At 52.8% G+C, this 21255-nt stretch overlaps 1 protein-coding gene across 5 annotated transcripts in view; it reads left to right on the plus strand.

The window, feature by feature from the left end:
* The first annotated feature begins 1848 nt into the window (after positions 1–1848).
* The window catches only part of CXCL12 (C-X-C motif chemokine ligand 12), a 28278-nt gene continuing 8871 nt past the window's right edge, over positions 1849–21255 (plus strand). Inside the window, exons 1-4 of one of the 5 annotated variants that reach the window (XM_060125343.1) lie at positions 1849–1985; positions 6114–6231; positions 8425–8511; positions 13735–16957. In XM_060125343.1, the coding sequence (XP_059981326.1) occupies positions 1925–1985; positions 6114–6231; positions 8425–8511; positions 13735–13750 (282 nt within the window). In that variant the 5' untranslated portion in view covers positions 1849–1924 and the 3' untranslated portion in view covers positions 13751–16957. The other 4 variants (XM_060125341.1, XM_060125344.1, XM_060125342.1 and 1 more) reach the window with 4 other exon arrangements.

The following is a 21255-nucleotide window of genomic DNA, read 5'->3' on the forward strand; positions in this document are numbered from 1 at the left end:
AAGTCCCGGCCACCCGATATATGACTGAACCCTGCAGCTTCACCCGTCTGTGCAGTGATCTGGGGCAGGCCTGAGTCTTGGTCCACTCGGACCGCAGGAGCGCGGGGGATGGGGGGGAAAGGGGGGAAAATGAGAGACTTCGCCACCAGAGGGCGTCCGAGCTCAGCCGCCGCGCGCCAGTTTGTCAGCAGCGGGCTAGGGCTCCAACTGGGAGATTACCCGCCCCAGGTCTCCCTAGAGGAGGTGGAGACCGGGGAATGCCGGAGGACCGTCTTATCCATTGGATTGTTAGTTCTTTAAGGGCAGGGACCAAGTCAGTGGGATTCCCGGCTCTACACCCAGCACCCAGAAGCGGGCTCGGCCCGGAGTGAATGAATGAATGAATGAATACAGGTTCACAGAGCACCTAATTGGGCGCGAAAGTAGTTTGCGAAAAAAAACGAAAAATGCAAAAGACACCCATCCCCACGGCCGGAAACCCGGGGCTCTCGCAGCTTCCTGCTGATTGCCCCTTCCCTTGGCCCCCAGTTGGAGCAGCTGAGCCCAGGCCGGACGGGCCCCGCCCATTCCCCCAAAGCCAGAGATCCGGGACTCTAGAGACTTGTTCCCACCAAACACCCCTTGAATGGACGCGGGGACAGAATCCACTCCATTGTCAGGTTATGAGGGAAAGAGCAGAGGGAGGTGGCCGGAGAGGCTCGTGACCACTAGCGAGGCTCAGAAGGGCGCTCTTCTCGCTCCTGCGCCTCCCAGACCGCCGCCTGCTTGCAACCCTGTGCTCTGCTGGGGCCATCTCGGGTGTCCAGGTTAGGGTGCGGCAACCTACCAGGAGGGCTGGACACCGCCGAGAAACGACCCCGTGGGTGTAGTTCTCTGCACCAGAAAGACGTGGAGCACCCTCCTGGATGTGGGGGGAGAGGGGAGTTCTTTCATCACTTCGGGCATCCTTTGGGGAGAGGGAGAAAATAACTGAAGTGTAAACAATTATTTCTAGCTTCCATTTCTTGAGTACAACTATGTGCCAGACGCAGTGCTGAGCACTTCGTGGTGGTCGGGAGGGGAGTCTCAAGTCAAATCCCACAGTTCCCCTCCGCGGGGTGGGAACTGGGTTTATTCCATTTCACAGTGGAAAGAGCAGGGGTGCAAAGGGCTAAGTAAATTCACGTTTACTAAGAGCCTCCGGGACAGCTGCCATTATTTCCTTTTGGTGGCAGAGCACTCTATTTTAGAGCTTCAATTTCACAGTTGAGGAAACTGAGGCTCGGCTAATAAGTTATAGCTCTGGCTTGGAATCGAATCGGAGTCGCTCTGACTGCAAAGACTAGTCTGCTTCCCTTAGTCCCAGCTTTCCCGGCCGCGGAGCAGCGAGCTGAAGCCGGTGGTCACCTCCAGGTCCTACACTCCCCCAAAAGGACCCTCTTAGCTACCCGGGACGCAGCTGGCCTAGCTGGCCCTCACCTCTAGGACCGACCTGTTTGTTTTTCTTTGGTTCTCATTCTGTTCCCGCCTCTGGGACTCAATCTTTTCATCTGCATAATGGGAACAGTAACCAGTCCCATCCCCGACCCTCACTGAGCGGCTGACTTCCTCGGTGCAGGTTAGGCCTACAAAGCAGGGCCCAGCGTAACCGAGAGGTCAAAGGCTGGGGCGCACCGCAGGCCCAGGAGCATCCCGGGCGCGGAGCAGGGGTGGGAGGGAGGGGACAGGGGGAGCAGCCGCGTGGGAGGGGACTCTGGTCAGAGCCCCGGGCCGCAGGCAGAATTCGGCTCCAGGCCCGCCCCTTGCCGCGCGCCCGCCCCGCCCCACCCCGCCCCGCTTTCGCCTCTAAAGTGCTGGGCGCGCGCCTCCTGCTGCCGCACTTTCACTCTCCGCAGTCGCATCCCCTCCGCGTCCTGCCTCCGTCCACCCGCCGCCCGCTCTTGCCATGGATGCCAAGATCGTCGCTGTGCTGGCCCTTGTGCTGGCTGCGCTGTGCCTCAGCGACGGTGAGTGCGCTCGGCGACGGAGGCGTGGGCAGGCGCCAGGCTCTTGACTCCGTGCGGGGCCACGGCTCCTCTGCCCCGGCCCGCGCCGTCCCGAGCGAACCTAATCCGCGCCGCTTTGCACCCGGGAGGTCGAGGCAGCCCACCTCGCGGGGCGCGCTCCCTAGGCGTGCGGCGTTTGAGGTCCCCAGCGTAGCGCCCCCCGCGCTGAGGCTCGCACTCCGCTGCTGAGCTCGGGTTCCGGGACGCGGGAGCGGCCGCCAGACCTCGGGCGGGCTGCAGAGCGAGGTCGGGCAGGATAACTGGGTGCGAGCGCGCCCAGGGCGCTTTCGGAGCCGGAGCGGGAGGGCGCGGAGGTGTGGAGCCGAGTCGGGAGCCGCGGGTCCCTGGCCCTTGACCATCCACCTCCCAGCTAGTGCCTTCCCGCGGCCCAGCTCGGTTTCCAGAGTAGAATGGGCTCCTGGCTCCGTGCGGGGCCACGGCTCCTCTGCCCCGGCCCGCGCCAAGGCCCCGCTGAGCACCGCGCTGGAGATGCGTTCTGCGGTTCCTGTTGGAGAGAGCGCTTTGCAAAGCCTGTCTGGCATCGCGACTTGCTTGTGGTGGCAATGCGATCGGGTGCAGCTGCGAGGCGTCCCTCGCAGTCTTATCGTTCCGAGCAGCTGTCGGGTTTGCAGCGAACGCCTGGCTGCGCTTCTGTACCGCAACGCGGTCCGCAGCGACGCGGCGAAGCTGGAAGCGCGTCCAGACAGTGCCTTCCCTGCCTCTTTCTGGGGTCACCCAGGAGAGGCCCAGGGGCGATCTGGGTCATGCATGCGCCTGCCCAGCCCCCAAAACACACCTGCAGGCTGGCGCCTTTGTCGCCAGACAGGCGAGCACTGCTCTATCTCGGAGTGAGCGCGGCAGCAAAGTTCAGTCGCCAAGGCTTTAGGCCATGGGGAAAGGTGGTGTACCGTTTCACCGTGAGAGGGAGAGAGCTTTTTTCCTTTTGAGGCTTAAGCGAAATCTCACTGTCCTGTTACAGGACACCACTGCTGCAAACCAAAATAAACTGTTGCCTCTGAACGCACAAAACAAAACCATGTCAGCACGGTCAGGCCATGCTGAGCTTTCTTGGCTGCGAAGTTTCCAACGAATCCTGCAAAGGGTTGAAGGACACTGTGCTTGGTGCAGCTGAGGTCTGTGCAGGGCCCCAGGCCCTGGAGCAGTCTGCTAGGTGCCAGCTGAAGACCTCTGCTGCATTCTCACCGGCTGGTGGCTGACCACCTGGGAAGTGTCCTTTAAAAGTGTAGCAAGTTGCTGGTCAGAGCTGCAGAGAGACTGGCACCAAAGGGAATTCAGAATTTTTCTGTAAGCTGAAAAAGTATCCTAGCCTGTGTCTTTACACTGACACTGACACCCCCAACCCAGGTCATGGGGCACACTCTGGTTTGGGTATTAACAATTGAGTGGTTTGGCGAGAGTAGACGTGTCATCATCCAGCTGTGGGAGGACATGGTGCTTCTTCTAGCTGCCCCCTCCCCTGGGGAACTGCAGAAGTGACTAGAATGCAAGGACCCAGGCCCTTGAGTCCTGGGCATGGCTGACCTGCGGGGAGCACAGAAGGAGTGGGGGCCTCATCCACAGACTCCTCCTGACTCTGGGAAGGGTTGGTTGCTTGCCCATCTGAGTTGCCCTCTTGGCAGCCAAGTGGCCAAGTCAGGGTCCTGGGCTCCCGCTTAGTCGGGCTCTCCTTGCACGCATAGGCCAGAATGAACTTTTTGACCACCTGGAGCCTGTGTACCCATGCTGGGTCCCCTTGTTCAGGCTCTGACTCGGGCTCCTGCCCTCCCTCCATTGGCTAACCTCAGCCAAGCAGCTGGGTCCCCGGATGCCCTGGGCTTCTAGGGGTCAAAGTCAGGGTGGGCCCCATTCCTAGGCCTGGCTGGAGTGGCTGGCTTGGGCGCTCTTGCCTCTGCATTAGAGTGGAAGGACTGCTCCGGAGCGGAGCCAAGTTCACCAGAAGCCAAGTTCCCCCGAGCCCTGGGTAACATCTGGACCAGTCAGGCCTCTTGCCTGTACACGGACCACATGCAAAACAGTTGGAAAAGTTAGTAATATTGACAAAAAGCTGGCAGGAAGGTCACCAGCTGGACACAGCACCTAGCTCTCTTGGTAAGAACACTTGGGGCTCTGTCACTTTAAAAAACCTGTTGAAATTCTCCACTTGACAGGCAGGCAACTGGGTCCTGGGAGCAGGAATAAAAATTGCCTTTGAAGGAAATGGATAATCCCAGGAGGTGGAGAGGGGAGAAGAGAGAAAGAGAAAGCTTGTGTTCTGAGCTCAGAATGGGCTCTGATTTCTGGCCTGATCGCCACTGCTTCGCTAATGGACTCAGAACAGCATCTCAGGGACACGGGGGAGGAGCAGCCCCCATCTTGCACAGCGCTGCCCCCAGCAGCTGTCCTACTGTGCACCTTGCAGTTTGCTGCTCTGGGGTTGGGACCAGTCCTGCCTCACCAGTGGGCCCCACATGCCGGTTCTGCTCAGCTCTGAAGGACCCCTGAGAATTTCAGGGGAACCTGGAGGCAGGACACTCGGAGGGGAGACTTTGGCTCTTCCTTTACCCTGGCCACCCAGCCCCCAGCTGCAGGCCACTTTCCCAGGTGATCTGGTTACAGGGCCATACAGACTTCTGCAGGGACCCGGTACACTTACTAAAAGCCAGGCCCCAGCAGCGACTTTCTGGACTTAGCCCAGGTGTAAACCTGAAGCCTGCTCCAGGCTCTCCAGTGCCACGAGTCACTGAGAGCCTTGAAGCCAGGCTTTCTTCTTCCTGGTTTTCAGGGAGTCAAGTTTGGTCTTGGGGGGCCAGGTGGTCTGCTTTCCCCCTGACTTGTTGGCCATGCCATCTCTTGACGGAGTTCAGCCTTGAGGAAAAAAAATTAAGTCCCTCACTCACAGGCCTCCCCAGCTCTCTTGCCCCAAATAGGGAACTTCAGAACCACCAGGAGCCCTCTGGGAGCTCTGTAAACAGGCAAACTTTTTTTTTTTTTAATCTCTGGACTAAATATTCTCAGACCTACATTTAATCCCTGATGAAAGGATCCACAAATTCAAATAATTTGGGGTATTAAGTAGGGCTTGGATAAAATCTGCAGAAAACATGCACACATCCACGCGCACACACACACACACATACACGCGCGCACACATACACGCGCGCACACACACGCGCGCACACATACACGCGCGCACACACACACGCGCGCACACATACACGTGCGCGGGCGCACACACACACACACACACACACACACAAAAGTCAGTACCCACCACCCACCCCCCGGGGCTTGCAATTCTAGACTTCCAGGGTGAGCTGTGGGTTCTGCAGGAGCCCTTTGCTAATTTACACTAATGAGTGTCAATTATGGTATTTTGCAAATTGGTGAATTGGCAAACAAAGATGTAATACACCCCAGGAGGCTGGAGCATCCCTGCACAGGCAATGAAAGCCACGTTTGCCTCCAGCCCTGGAAGTGCAGGGAGAAGATGGGCCCTTGCCTGCCCTCTGGGGACGCCCAGGTAGGAAGCCGGTGGGATTCTTTTGTGGTTGCCTGGGCTTAAGGTAAATGTGAGGACAGAGAAGACTGCAGGTGGGGGAGGGGAGCATTCCCAGGGGAGCTGCAGTGGCTCCTGGGAGAGAGCGAGCCTGGAGCCTCCTTCTTCCCCCTCCCTGGTCCCTGAATTGGGAAGTCTTTCTCAGTTGGCCATGGAGGAGTTTATTTTGCAAAGAATAACTAGGAACCTCAGTACCTTGGACTGAAACAGTTCTCTCCTGTGATTAATGTCCTTCATCTTGAGACACCCAAGCAGGGGCCTTCCGATTTTAGCTTCCCTACCCTCCTAAGGTCCAGCTCTCCTCAGGTCCTTCTGGCCTCTTGCCCTGTAGAAGCTGAGCCTCAGCCCACTCAGAGCTCCCTGCGCTGCCCAAGGAAAAGGTCTCTGCCAGGATGCACCCATGACTCCTCCCATCGTTCCCCATCCTACCCTCATTCCACCATCTGATCACTCGGCTGCAGACTCAGACACACTTGTATCCCCAAGGTCTAGCAGGATAATAACAAGCTGCTTTGTTCTCATTACCTCTCTAGGAAAACCGGTCAGCCTGAGCTACAGATGCCCTTGCCGATTCTTTGAGAGCCACGTCGCCAGAGCCAATGTCAAGCATCTCAAAATCCTCAACACTCCGAATTGTGCCCTTCAGATCGTGTAAGTCTGAACATCCTCCTCCAGGGATATTACATTTGATGGGCATAGTAACACCTAATTCACAGACTTGTTAAAGCTAGAGAAATGACACATGCCGAGTGTCCAGGCTCGAACCTGGCATAATTAGAGGCAGCTGATAGTACCACCAGGCAGGAGTTTTAAAAGCTTCTCTTACCCTTGGTGCCCTAACCCTTGGTGCCGTGCTCACTCACAGAGGGTCCTTGCCTCTTCTTTCCAAGCTTCCTCCCTTTAGTGCAAGAGATGGGAGCACATTCAGATGCACCCTTAGACTGGAGAAACATGGGATTCACCAAAGTTTCTTTCTGCTGAAGAACAGTAAATTAGCCAGCCCCTTGCTAGTAACAGTTCTGCCAATTTCAGGGCTTTGGTGCCCTAATTTAATCCTTTATCACATAGCACAAACTCACAAGACTCAAATTCAGTTGAAGTCATCGTTAAACTGTTTGGTGAAACTCAAAATTACCAGCGCACTTAACTGCATTTTCTGAAAAGCCAACACACAAGGTTTCAGTTTTGCTGGTGTTGATGGCAGCTGCTAACATTTGATTTTATTCATGTGGGAAACGAGACATACCAAAATCACACATACATGAGACACTAAGATCTCTCCTGGAGAGCAGGAGGCTGAACCAAGTCCGGAAAGAAGCCACACGTGGCCGTCCATTGCTCGGCCCTCCGGTGCCCATGTGTCCCCGTGCTCACTCACAGCGAACTTGACCATGTGTCTAGATGTCGGGGAGTGGAGGCTCGGGGTCTCCTGGGCAGAGCTCACCTCCTGAAAAGTCCCAGCACTAAAAGCAAGACGGGAACACAGCAGTTGGAGCAAAAGCTACACCCATCTGACGACACTCCACCCAACACCAACTGGTTTTAGGTTTGACTTTTCTTTTTCTCTAGCCTTTGCTGCCTTGAATGTGTTTGTCATTTACAATATGCTTTAGGGCACTAGAAGACGAATTTTTTTGTTTTCATTTTCTTTGCTTGTAATAAAATACTCTCTTTTGAGAAGTATTTAATCAGATAATGAATTCAGCGAGGATGGGCCCACTTTGCAGTGCAGACTCTGTGGGTTCCCTTGCCTCGAGGTTGAAGGAGCCAGATAGAATCCTCATGTCTTTCCGGGCAAACACATTAATAAACAGCAATGCCCAGAATTGGACCTGGATCCGCCTTGCTCTGAGCCAGGCCCTCTGCACAGCTCGTTGACTCAACAGGCAGGCTGTGTGAAGACTCCTGGTGTCCACGAGCCTCTGTGCTGGCCGCACGGGTCCTCCTAGACCCCGAGCGGCTGGGCGGTGGTGTCCTCGGGCTGCTTGAGATTACCTGGTACCCAGGGGCCTTATGGAGAGGGATCCAGAGACAAGTCCAGGTCCTCTTCCAGGAGTCTTCAGAGAGGGAGGCTCTGAGTAAAGGTGAGAATTGGGAGGAAGGTGCAGTACGAACTTTCAAAGAACAAATGAGACCATGAACATTCAGTGAACTTGTAAAATCTCTCCGGAAACCATTTTCTGGCAAACTACCTAGACGACCTCTCCCCTCCCCCTCCCCCTCCCCCCCCCACTGCCCCTCCCCGCACTGTACTCTCACCTCTCCATCCCCCAGCCTATGCGGTACCCCTTTGTAGGTCTCCTGCCTCTAGGCTTACTCTTAAGTCTGTCTTCCATGTACTATCAAGATGGTCCATCAAAAGAAAAATCTGTTTCTGCCACCCCACAAGTTCCCGTCATAAACAAAATTGCAGATGAAGCCCCACTGCTTTGCCCCTTACATCTGGCCGCGGGCTTCTTGAATGTCCTGTCTCCCAAATTCCTCACATCCGTCTCTGCACTGTTACCCCTTTGGGCTATTTGCTCTTGCTTTTCCTCCCCCCTTTACTTCACTTGCCCAGCTCCTACTTATCCTTCAAAAGGCAACTCAAATGTTCCCTGTGTGAATTCTCCCTGGACTCCTTAAAGACTTTTCTTCACTCCCCAGTGTCTCTGGGGTAAAACTTGCAGCACGGCTAGCACTGTCTCCCCAGCACACCTGGGGTTCCTCCCGAGCCTGAGCCTGCCAGGCGGGGCACCCCGCTCCAGTTGGGTCCTAACCTGGGTGTTGGATGAGCAGAGGTCCAGGTCACAGCCACGTTCCCCTCCGATCAGCTGCACACTGTCGCCTCTTCTGTTTTGCCAGGGCAAGGCTGAAGAACAACAATAGACAAGTGTGCATCGACCCGAAATTGAAGTGGATTCAGGAATACCTGGAGAAAGCTTTAAACAAGTAAGCACAACCACCATAAAGGACTTTCCACTAGATCCACTTGAGGAAAGCTAAACCCATGTGAGATGAAAGGGCAAAGTGTGTGGGGGAGGAAGGCCTGAACGGTGAGGACCAGGTGTGCCTGGGGGGCAGCACATTGACCTGGGCACGGGCGAGAGGTTTGCCCAGCATGTAGACAACTGCATTTATAGCCTACGGTACAATATCGCAGCGTGTGTTCGTCTGTGCCCCGTACCTTTCACATTGGCTGTTTTATAACTGGGGTTTTTCTAAGACATTGTATCATCCCAATAGCATTTCCCACCAGTCCGTTCACTCATAATCATCACAGTAATCATCATTCTCATTACCCTTTTTTAAATCGATGATTACTTCAAGCTTTGTATTTGGTTTGTTTTGGAGATTCTCCTTTTCTCCCCGGGGGAGTCTGAGCACAGTCAGATGATGGCCAAGCAGGGAGCTCAGATAAGCATCCTTCCTCCAGACGCTGAGGCTCGGAGGAAGACTGTGGGCGACTCCAGCAGGGGGTGCCTCTCCTGAAATGACAACCCACGTGCTGACCAGTGCTAGGCAGCGGCCACTACCTTCGCCTCCTCTCTCAAGCTCAGTGATTGGATGGGTGGGCTCCATGCAGGACCGCCATCACTGGGGACTGTGCTCAGAGACCCTCTCCGGGTCACTCCCGGCCTCTTCCTGCCTCCCAGAATATGCTTTCATCTCGCTTCTGCTTCTCATTTCTCTACGCACCCAGCTGGAGGAGGGTGACCGCAGGGGCTCCCACCCTGTGGCCCCCTCCTCCCTTTGCCCGCCCCTCCTCTGCAGGCCCTCTGTGAGATCCTTCTCTGGCCTCCTCCAGAACGGAGCTGGCCCTCTGCTGGGGGTATGAGATCATGTCTCCTCCTTCCTGTGAAAGACGGTCTTTGCAGAATCAAATGCAGTTTTCAATCTGAGAGCTTGCTTTGAGGAATTTGGTTTCTGTAATTGCCTCTGAAACCTACGTATGCCATGGAGGCTCTACAAACTCTGAGGTTTCTGAAATCAGGAGTGAAAAAATAGATGAATCAACGAGCCTCTTGCCACTAACCCCTCCTCCTGAAGCCACAAGATGGTTTCGGGTTCCAATCAGAAACATTGGCGAGATGGAATCCCCTGCATAAATGTGATCCACAGATGGGCCTGGTGGTACTTGTAACTTTTTTGCAAGGCATTTTTTTATATATATTTTCGTGCACAATTTTTTAAACGTTACTTTAGTAAACAAATGTATTTCAGAATATATTTATAGTCGAACAACTCCTATATTTGAAGTGGAACCATATGAATGTCAGTGGGTTACATTTCTCTATTACCGTAAACTACTGGCGATTTGTAAAGAAATATATATGATATATAAGTGTGACTGCAGCTTTTTAATGTTACCCACAGTGTATCTTTCCACTTGTACTAAAATTGTATCAAATGTGACATTATATGCACTAGCAATAAAATGCGCATTGTTTCATGGTATAAACCTCCTACTGTATGTGGGAATTTATTTACCTGAGGTGAAGTCCGTTAGTTGTCAGACATGGGGCTCACACACATTTCTGGAATTTATTCGGATAAGCTGGCCTGCTGGTCAGGTGCCTTGCATCCCTCCTGCCGAGTTCACATGCAAGTGACAGCTCATGGGCCTTGCTCAGGAGCAGATTAAATCTGCAGCTCAAGTTTTTATGTCTTTTTTTTTTTTTTTAAACCCAGTAGAAGCAGTGGGGCTAGTTTTCTGAAGAATCATATTTGACTCACTAATTCCTCCTCCCCTTCTTACTGCTCCTTGGTCCTCCTAACATCCCCACGTAATCTCCAGAGACTCAATCCTCATCATATCCAGCTTTCACATTTTCCCATGTAAAAATCCCATCATTCCAGCCCATGGCTAATATCAAGCTTTCTCAGGAACAGGTGGCCTTACCCCATAAATCATTAAATACCATTCAGCTTGAATCATTTTAATGTGACAGTCAAGAGCCAATTGCTCTAATAAAGTTGCTCTAATAAAATTCTGCTAACCAGCTCTCTCCCTTGCCCTCCAGAACAATCCCAGTCATTCCCAGGGGGTGTGTGCACAGGCGTCCAGAAAGGAGAAGGTGGGATCAGGCTGCTTCCTTTCTCTCCTCCTGGAAGGCCATCTGAACCTTGGGCCTCCAACCTCCAAAGCTTATTCGATTTGAAATGCAGAGATTTTAAAGATAAAGCAGAGAGTTCAGCTCTGCATTGAGATGTAAAGAAGCCCTAGGAGAGCAGGTTGGGGTGAGATGGAAGACCAGTCCAGCCTGGCCCTGGGCGTGCCTTCCCACCCTTTCGGATCAGTTCACGGGTATCTGTGTTCTGGAAGCCCGTCTAACATTTTTTTGAATTGGGGAAAATGTCTAATTTATTTTAATGAAGTACTGACAGACAGTGCTTTGCCTGGGCGCCTCCAGACCTGAGACTAAAGACAGAGTTAAACAGATACACGGGCCACTTTTAAATATTGTGCAGACTGAGAAAGATTCCTGTTTATTTCAACGTTATTAATGGTTCTACTAATTTTATCTAAGGGGGCGCAGAGAAGAAAAAGTGGGGAAAAGAGAAAAGATAGGAAAAAAGAAGCGACAGAAGAAGAGAAAGGCTGCTCAGAAAAGGAAAAACTAGTTATCTGCCACCTCGAGAAGGACCACAGTGCACTCTGCTCTTGTGTCTCCCGGCGCTTTGTAAATCTGCCCCAACCCTCCTCCAGGGCAGAGCCCCTGCTTCCCGGGCGGGCGCTCAGACTTCCATGGGGGAGCAGCATTTTGCCGCCACTGTGGCCACCCCGGGTCCTGTATTTATGTGCTTTTTAGGGCCTTTCCTGGTCTGCTAAGTTAAGAAGAAAGTAGTTGTACAAAGACCGGGGTTGGAGTCTATGACACAGAGCCCGTGTGCTCAGGACTCTATCTAGAACAGCCTGGGACTCCGGAATGGCCCAGCGCTCCATCTAGAATGGCCCAGGGTCTCTCTCCAGCATCACCCTGGGCTGAGGAGCCTCCACCCTGCCCTGCGCTCCCTCTCTCGCAAGGCCCATGATCACGAGCGCTCAGAGCTCACACAGCTCCACACCCTTACAATCTGCGTTCCCGTCTGGGGCCAGCGTGTGGCCACCTGGCCTGTGCACAGAGTGGCCCTCTGGCCCAGCAGCCGGCATCTCACCCAGCAAGGGCCATGTGCCTGATACCCTCTCACCTGCCACTGCCGGTGGCATCACTGCCTTTGCGGGGCAGAGCTGGCTGTGGCCATGCCATTTGCAGGCGGTAACTGACTCCTTTCCCCAAATGCCTGCTGCCTGGCTCTCCACCACTCTGCCACCTGGGGTAGGACTTTTCTGGCCTCTCCCTCCCTGGGCCTGGGGCTGTATGAGCGGCTTTACCTCCAAGCTTGGGCGGGTTTCTTCAGACCGTGTGGGGAGAATGGCTGACAGCTCTGCATTTCCAGAGAGCAGTTGTGGAAATGCTTCTCAGGGAGCCTCTTTGCAGGGCAATTCACTCTGTAGATTCTTTAAACGGGTCCCTGATGCAGAGGAGTTGTGTGAAGGGCCTGTAGCTCTGGGGACCCCTAGTCTATCCCCTTCCCCCTTCTGCGTAACCCCAAGTGATTAGGTTCTGGGACGCAGCTGCCTCGGTCCTCACTCACCATCCCGACCTCAACACACATACACACGCAGATTCAGGGCTGAGCTTTCTTGCCAAGTCTCTCTAGTTTGGACTGGAAGGAGGGGGATCACAGGGGAGAGCAAGGCCCTGATTTCAGTAGTGCTTTGAAAAGGGAAACCTTGACTATCTACTCTTCTCCCCATCCCCCTGTCACACATGGACACACACTCACCCTGTACCCCAGACCCCTGGTCATAATTTCAGTACATGGATCCAGAAAGACGACATGGTTGAAGGATGGGGCACATGGATTTCAGGAGAAGAAACCCAAGGTCCTTGCCTGTCACCTGGGTCACAGAGCGCTGTGTCCCCCTCACGCTTTAGTGCGCTCCTTTTAATTGCAGCATAAGGAATTACAGCCATTACTTTTCCTCACTGGAGAAGTGTCCCCCTAGGGCACTGTAGCCAAAGACTTTTACTTCCCACTGCCATCCCTTGTACCTGGCTAACTCCCCCAGCCTGTGGCCCTCTTGCCAGCAACAGGGATGGCAGGCCTGCTCCCGGGCGTGTGGGTTGCCCACTTACCTCATCCTGCCTGTGGTGCCTCCGAAGGCCTCTGGATGGCTGCTGGGCTACCCAGGGCTGCAGTCCTTTCCGTGGAAGCCAGCAGCAGTTCTTGTCTGCAGGACCTTGGCCAGGGTAGCGCTACTCTTACAAAAGCACCTGCAGAGGGTCAGACCTGTGACTCCACGCTCCCTTTTTCACACCGCAGGAGCAGTACGTTTCTGTGCCAGAGAGGGTGACAGGTCTGTTCTGGGAGAGCTGTTTGCCCTGTAGCAGCTGTGGGTCAAGCTATTGCTTCCCTGAGGTAAGCAATAGCTTACAGACTGCTTTCTGCAGTGCCCAGGGAGACAGCACGGGCCACCTCTCCTGGGGGAGCCGGGGCTGCGGGGACTCAGAGGGTTGGACCCACATTAGAAAACATAGGCAAGCCCCTGTCTGTCCTTATATGACTCCATTGGCCCTGGGGCCTCACTGTATCTGACCGGCGGGCCTCAGCCCCGCTGAAGGCAGGGTCGCTGTGGAAGAGCCGAAGAGCTGGACCTCCATTCCGTTGTGGGTTGAAACTGACTAGGCAGCGCTCGCGCGTCTGCCACCAGGTGCGCATGCGCGGTCCCAGTGCCGGCTGCCTGGGCGCCGAGCTCCGGGGCCGCTCCGCCGCGCCAGCCCAGAGGTCCTGGGGCTTAATGTCTCTGCTGGGCTAAGGCATCGCACTTCGTCCTGCCTTGTGACCACTGTGCCATGCCATCTCCGTGCCCTTGTTCGTCCATCCGCCCTGTGCTTGCTGTGCCCACCTGCCCTCTCTGCTTCCCGCCTTCCATCCGTCCTTCGCTTCTGCCATGCTGTCTCTCTCATTTCAGTCCCCCTGCTCAGGGTCTCGGAAGGCAGAAGCACCACAGAGATTTGGAAATCAGGGGTGTGTCCCCGGCTGGAGCGGGGCTCAGCGTCTCAGGTGTGCGGCCCGACCACTGCAGGAACCCGCCTTAATGGTGTCTCCCTCTGTTCTTGTTAACAGGAGGTTCAAGATGTGAGAGGCGCAGGTTGGGTCAGACGCCTGAGGAAACCTTACAGTAGGAGCCCAGGTCTGAAATCAGAGTTAGGAAGGGTCTGTAGCTAGCCACCCCCCTGCACCCAGGCAGGCCTGAATGCATTTCCAAGAGCCTTGTCTTGCACAGTTTGCCTTACTTCACCATTTGATTATGTAGCAAAATATATGGCGTTTATTTCTCATTTAGTCTGATTATCCAGTGTCACTGGCGACAGATAGGAACTTAGATTAAGGCCATTCTTTTACCTGCTTTGTTATAATATCCTTCCCGGAACCCCTTATCTAGCCAGAGGTTTCTGAGCTGTGCAGGCTGGAACCCCAGACGGAGGGAACCTTGCCCACATCACCGTGTCCAGGGTGGAGAGCCGCCAGGAGGTGTCAGCACCAGTGAGCGTGGGCAGACCTTAGTGAAGGCTGCCCTGTGCAGGGGCGGAGGTGGGTGGGGGAGAGGTTCTGGGGAGCCAGGCAGGAGCCTCACCCTTCCTCAGGGTGAGAGCAGGGTTCTGCCTCTTTGGCGAGTACTGCAGGGCTTCCCTGAGCTGAGGCAGGCAGGAGCGTGAGGCCAGGGCAGGGTGAGATTCACCCCTCATCCCAAGCTCTCCTCTACATCCCATCACGTCCTTCTCATCATTCTCTCTCTCATCCATCATCATGTGTATCCAAGACTGTCTCCATGACCCAGGAAAAGGACTCTCTCAAGAGCAAAGCTTTACTCTAAACTGGGCACCAAGAAGTAAATCAAAATGTCTCGTGTTACCCGGTCCTGAAAGCACTGTGCACGTCTGTGGCTTGTTTGGAATATTGTCCATTGTCCAATCCTGTGTTTTTGTTCAAAGCCAATGTCCTCGGTGCATGCACTGTCAGTTCCTCAAATGCAAAGCCTGAGAGTGAGGAGATGACCCTTGGGGCCTTTGACCAGGTTTTTGATTAGGGCTGTGATCCTTTTGGATGGAACCTTGTTTTCCCCATGATCACAAACCCATGTTGGATCAACAGAGCCCAAGGGAATTCGGTTTGCAGCAGTATGACCTTCGAGGATGCAGACCCTCAAGGCGTCTGTAACTGTTGGTACCTCAGAACTACAGAGAGTTTTGTCTTCGTGGTGTCAGCACTGTTTGGGGAATAACAAGAAAAGAATTTTCAACTTTTTCTTGGTTTTGAAAGCCCAATCCCTAAAATAATCAATCCTGGACATGAAGATTCCTTCCCGATTAAAATCTAACCTCATTTTTTTCACCATTTGATGATCCCATCATCTCTTAACTTGGCACAGTGGCCCCTGGACCTTCTCTGCTGCCGCTGTCATCTTGTGCTTACAGGATGTCCAGCAGGGCATTCCTCTTAGAAAAGAATGGGCTGGTTGGGAAAGTAGCTTAACAATCCTGACGTTTAGGGTGTTTCCCTTTATTGAGAGCAGTTTGTAGAGCTGCATTAAACAGTTTAAAAATCTCACTTTCTGAAAAGGAGGCACTTGAGGGCTTTTGGCTTGTTTTGTTTTTCATTTGGTCTCACTAATACTTTTCCCCTCTGGTTAAGTTTTTTTTTTAATTAAGAAAGCAGAAAAAAAGAAGGGCAAAACAAAGAAATGTATCAATTGACAGGATGATGTAAACAACATGCAGAAAGGATATTCTTGTAAAATAATCTTGAATTGTAGGTGTTCTCAGATTTAATCATCTTTGGGTTATCAGTAACATGTGTCAGGCATTTCCATAAATATGCCTTTAAATTAGATCTTCATGCAAATAGACGCAAATCCATCAACCAAACAAAAATTCACATCCTCAAACCAGCTTTGTTATATTGAAAACAATAGAGTATGGAGGGGCCTTTATTAGTTATAAGGGATACAGAGCTGGTTTCAAAACCCTCTTCTGAAGTTAACCTGTCACTACAGGCCTTCTGAATTATACATGAAATGATCTAATTTTCAGTGGGAGAGTCATTTTCCAAGTAATTCAAGACATGTTAAAATCTCATGGAAATTTTGGAATTATCCTCCCCTGGAACCCATGAACCAGAACCATTAAATCTCTTTCTCCAAGAAAATTAACATGGCCCTAAATAAATCTTGACTACAGTTAAGAATAATTTTTGTTTCTCCCCTATAGGGGGAAAAATAGATAAGAGGAGAAACTGCAGGAAAAATGATTTGTGTGACAATCCCTCTACTTGCAATCTGCTCCTAAGTGGAGACTGCCCAGCTAAAGCAAATATGCATTTAAATAGTCCATTTGCAAAGGAAAAGGCTCTCCTGATCCCCTTTTGCTTTCAAAATACAAGTTCCGTGGATCACTTTGATTAGGGGTCACCTAGCTGTTCTTCCTGGTCCAGTGCTGCCTCTACCTGACCTTCCCTTGGGCTCCGTGTAACCTCCAGGGTGGTCCTCCACTGCCAGCCTTTGCATCAGGACCCAGGCAGAGAAGACGTGGGGGGACTGAACTCACAGACGTGCTGTGTGTTGGAATCCGAATTTGTGCCTTGTGTTGTTTTGCACCGTTCTTTGTCCCACTCCGGCCAGGTGCTGAGACCCCAGCGAGACACACGAAGGACCCTCTGCTTATCTGCCTGTCCTCCAGAGAAAGGAGGGCCAGCTTTGAGCAGAGGGCCTGAGTAGCAAAAGGTTGCAGTCCCCACTGTGTGAAGTCCAGAGAACTTCTAAGCCTTTGCACTCGATCCGATTTGACCTTCCTTTTCTGACTGCCCCCTGGTGTTATCACTATGGGATCTCTCACTGGGAGTTCATCACCTTTCCCAGGTGGTGCATCCTTTTGTAGCTGGATGAGAATTGTGGGGTCCTGATCTCTCTACACATATTCCCTGGGAAATTTCCCATCCCTGGGAAATGTTCCCTGGAAACCTTCAAGTCCCCTAAGGAGACCACTGACATTGTCAAGTTGAAAAATCCCATAGGCTGTTACTCTGCAACCTCGCTGGACTCTCAGTCTCTGAGCGGTGATGGGTTCAGTGTTAAATGCGATAAATACTGTATTTTGTATTGTTTAAACTGCATCTCCCACATAATGTGAAAATGGTCCAGGAGAAGGCAGCTTTCTATATGCAGTGTGCTTTATTTTTTAACAAGTAACAACTCCTTTTGAGAAACAACAATTTCTACTTTGAAGTCATATCAATGAAAAGATGTATATGCACTTATAATTTTCCTAATAAAGACATGTACTCAAATGTAGCAGCCAACGGTTTGAAATTAGTGTTACCATTTGGAACTCTCCAGACTTGGTTTTTCTTCCTCAAACCCAACACGGAGGGGTTATGTAGTTCTAGCTGCAATAGTCAGTGAAAACAGGCCATTGTAATCATACGCATCATAGGCAAGAATTCTGGAGGCAGACTTGCGTCTCCTAGTCTGTGTACTTAGCAGGGGGAAAGGCTCTCCCTTTTCTCTGAATGTCCCTGGTTTTGCGGGAATCCCTTCTTAAAAGCGAGCCAGCCCGCTACTCCAGGAGGGATAGTTTTGTGCAAGGGCCTGGGTGTTTGCCTGTCAGCCGTGGGGAAGGAAACTTCCACTCTGTACTTCTCTGGCTTAGTAGAAGGCAACAGAGGCCCCGTCCCCGAAGGCATGGCCAGACACCCAGCACCTTTTGTATTTTCTGTCCTGCACCGGGGCCTCTGCTGGAAGCCAGTTGCTGATTCAGCCAGCAGTGTCCTGAATACTGGGGACAGGGGCTGAGCCCAACAGACAGGATTCTGTCCTCACAGAGGTCGGTCAGCCTTTCCCATTTTCCACCACATCCTCTCTGATCCAGTCAACCATGATGGAAAGAAGAGGCCAGCACAAAGCCCCCAAATCCAGATTGTTCTGTCCTCCAGACCCTCTTGCCCACATGTCCAGATGTGACCACGTCACCCCTGTGCTCAGTACATCCCGGCTATTTCTAGGGTGACTGCAATGTGGTTACCAAGTTGCAGATGAACTGGAGGAAGAAGGAAGGATTAGAGAGACCACGTCAAGAGGCAGCGTGGCGTCCTGGGACAGGTGTGGGAGTGAGGATTAGCAGGCCAGTGCTTGAACCCTGGTCTTCTCTCTGCTCACTGTGTGACTTGAGGCCCTTGCCTGACTCTCACTCTCCCGATGTAACGCTGGAGCTTAGAATCACCAAGAGCTGTGAGGATTAGACTGGGATCCTTCTCTCTCACCCCACTGCTCCCCGGGGTCTACAGTGTTGGGATAAGATCCTGCCTGCCTCTGCTTAGACCCTCAGCAAAGCTCTGATACCACCTGGAGCTCAAAGTGATCTTAGAAGTTGAGCTTCACCCTCTTAGCCAACAGATGGGGGAAAGTCTGTTGGTTGGGTCTTGTAGGTGTCCCGGTGCCTGTGCGGTGCTGGCCCCAGCACGTCCCACCACTATCCTGGCAGCGGGAACTCACAACCTAACCTCTGGATTAATTCCACGGAATGATGTTGACTCTTCAGAATGATGTTGCATTAAAGAATAATAATAACGAATAACTGGACCCATGTCCTACCATGCTTTACACAGCGGATGGCCCCCCTTTAGCCAGCCGACAATACCCGCCACGCCAGGCCCGGTACTAGGTGGGCGGTGTGGATACCGTGGTGAGCAAGCTGGCATGCCCCCGATTTCAGGGAGCATGTAGTCTGGGGGACTGTCTTGCAATTAAGTGAGCATTTTCGTAAAGCTTGGTAATGTAGGTCAGGGTGCATCCAGGGGTCAGGGGAGCTTAGAGCACCATCGAGGGCTCCTTAAGAGAAGTGCTGCTGAAGCTGAGACCTGAGAGAAGTAGATTATTTCCAGGGAGGGGAGTATCCACTGACCCATGAGGACTGCCCTTGTGAGCCCACATGGTGTCCTGCTGCGAGTTAGAAATGGGAGCCTATTCTGCCAGGGTCGCAGCTCCCATGGGAAGCCCAGCATGACGGCAGAGAGAGCTGGATTTCAGCCCCTCACTCCCCTCCTGCACCCTTGTGTAAGGCACAGACTGCACACGGCGGCTGAGAAGGGCTGGGCCCCCCACGCGGATGGGGTCCTGACAGCTGGGAAACGTGATAAAGGGGTGCCCTCGGTACGGCTGACTGCGTGGTTTAGACACCTGGCCCTGGCTGCCCGGTCCAGTTTTCTGCCCCAGGAGTGCAGAGTTGTGATTCACACTTCGTCGGGTTCTCCGGGTTTCTCTGGGCCTACAACTGAGAGCCTCGTTCTCGGGAGTGTGGGTGGCTGGAGAGAGAGAGACGTAGAGGGAGCTACAACTGGATGAAACAGACTCAGGGAGAGAAGGGGGGTGAGAGAGCAGGAGGCCCTAGAGGCAGGTGAGAAGTAGACAGGGAGGTCCAGCCACACCCCCTGTCCTCGGCTTCTGTGTGTTCCAGATGAATCCCTGTCAAGAGCTAGCATGAGGATTTCTCCTAATTACACCCAAATAACCATCATTGGAGGCAAGTAGACAGGCATGGGGGCAAGGCAGGTGGGGAGCAATGGCTATGGACATGGGCTCGCACTTGCACAGGGAATCATTTTGGAGACCTCCCTCCCTCCTCCCCAGCCTCCCCAGGGGTCTTTTCTGGGGTTCTACCCTGGCTTCAACTTGAAATCCAGGGAAAGACCCCTCAGGCCTGTGCTTGCTACCTTGTTAAGTCTGATAAATGACCCAGAAGCATCCCCTAAGCCCCTCCCCACATAAAAAAGTACACAGATTCTGTTTAGGACCAAGATGCTCTTCCTTCCCTGAAAAGCACCAACCCAACCTGCCCAGCATAAATTGTGGTGAGATGGCTGAGCCATCAGCCTGGGGAGAGCTCTAGCCCAACCCCAGATGTGTGGAGGGGAGGCTGCAGTCCACCCACAGCCTATGTGGCCAATGAGAACAAACTGGGACAATGGATTCTCAAGTGCATCCATCCCCAGGGCATCCCCTGCCGGGCTGCAGGCTCTGTAATGTCCTGTTTGGGATGGGGGAGCTCTGCGGTGAAGAGTGCTTGTCATAGTGGGTGTTTAACAAACATTTGATATGTGAGCTGATGTCCTCGAGTTGTGAGGCATCCACAGACTCTAGCAGCAGCTTCTCGGGCAAGCCACAACCAAGCCCTGGTGTTCCTACCTGGCACTGGAGCTAATCTCAAATTCCAAGGAGGTTGTTCTGCTAAGTTTCCAGAAGTTAACACTCATTTTAGAGCAAATGAATTGCAGCTACCTCTCGGCCCCTGAAACCAAACAGAAACATAGCAGAGTGAAGCCCTAGATGGAGGGGGGAGAGTAGAGTGGCAAGGGGTGCTTGTGGGTGGGAGGAGCCTTGGATTCGTAGTGAAAGCGAGTAGCTGCGGATTGCTGTATGACCCATCCCCAGTTCAATCTAACTCAGTCCACAGGCCGGCTGCCTGCACCTCTGTAGCTGACTGGAGCTCAGAGAAAAAAGTACATCCCTGCCATCCGGTCTGTTTAAATTCCTGACACTCACCACAAGTGGGTCCTTAGTGCCGCCGGATGCTACCACACTTCCCTGTTCCATTTCTCCTACTTCTCCTGGGTGCTGATTCCACACTTTCCTCTCTCTTTAAGTCTTCATCCCCCTCTCCCTCCACACTCCCAGCTGATGGTCTGGCTTCTATGTCAGAATGAAAGGAAGAGGTAAGAAGGGAATTTCCGTGAGCTTCCCCTCTCGTCCACTGTCTGTCCATCCTGTACCCACTGTCACTGCTGTCACCTGGGAGTGGTGCCAAGTGCTTCTCACCTGCAAAAGAACATTTCTCCTAACTTCCCCCGTCTCCTACACCATCAATCTTTCACTGTCTCCATCATGCCAACATGCTATGATAGCGCCCTTGGAAAGCAAAACAAAGCAAAAATAAAAACAGCCTCTATACTGTATCTTCTACCCCTAGGTCCCCCTACAACTTCTACAGTATTTCTGTTTCTTATCACACAAAAGTCCTCAGAAAAGTTGCCTGTATTTCCTATGTCCACCTCCTCTCCCTCCCTCTCTCTTATCCTTCCTGAACCCACCTTACCACTCACTCCACTAGGGCTGCTCTTTGTCGAGGGCGTCATTGGGCCCTGTTGGGAAATCGAATGGTCAGTTATCAGTCCTCAGCTTCTTCAGTCTCTTGGCATCATTGGACATCGTGGAACACCCTCCTGGAAACACGTTTTCTGGTTGGCTCTCAAGAGACCACTCCTGACTGTTTCTTTGGCTTCACGCCTTCTCGTGTCTCTTTGCTGCTTCCTTCTCATCCTCCAGACGTCATCCAGACAGGAACACCCCGGGACTCAGTCCTCAGATGCTCTTCTTAAGCACCAGGTGAACTCACTCACTCTCTTGGCCTTGAACTCCATGTGAAGGTTAAGGAAACCAGTGATCTCTGTCCTGGACTCTCACCTTGTAAACTCAGCACCTCCTCTGAAATTTACCATATGCAAAATGAAACTGCTAATTCCCAATTTTCCCCCAACCTGCTCATCCCGATTTCTACAAATAACAGCTCTATTTCTTCCAGTTGCTCAGGCCAAAAC

The sequence above is a fragment of the Lagenorhynchus albirostris genome, chromosome 16, assembly GCF_949774975.1.
Source record: "Lagenorhynchus albirostris chromosome 16, mLagAlb1.1, whole genome shotgun sequence".
NCBI classification, from domain to species: Eukaryota; Metazoa; Chordata; class Mammalia; order Artiodactyla; family Delphinidae; genus Lagenorhynchus; species Lagenorhynchus albirostris.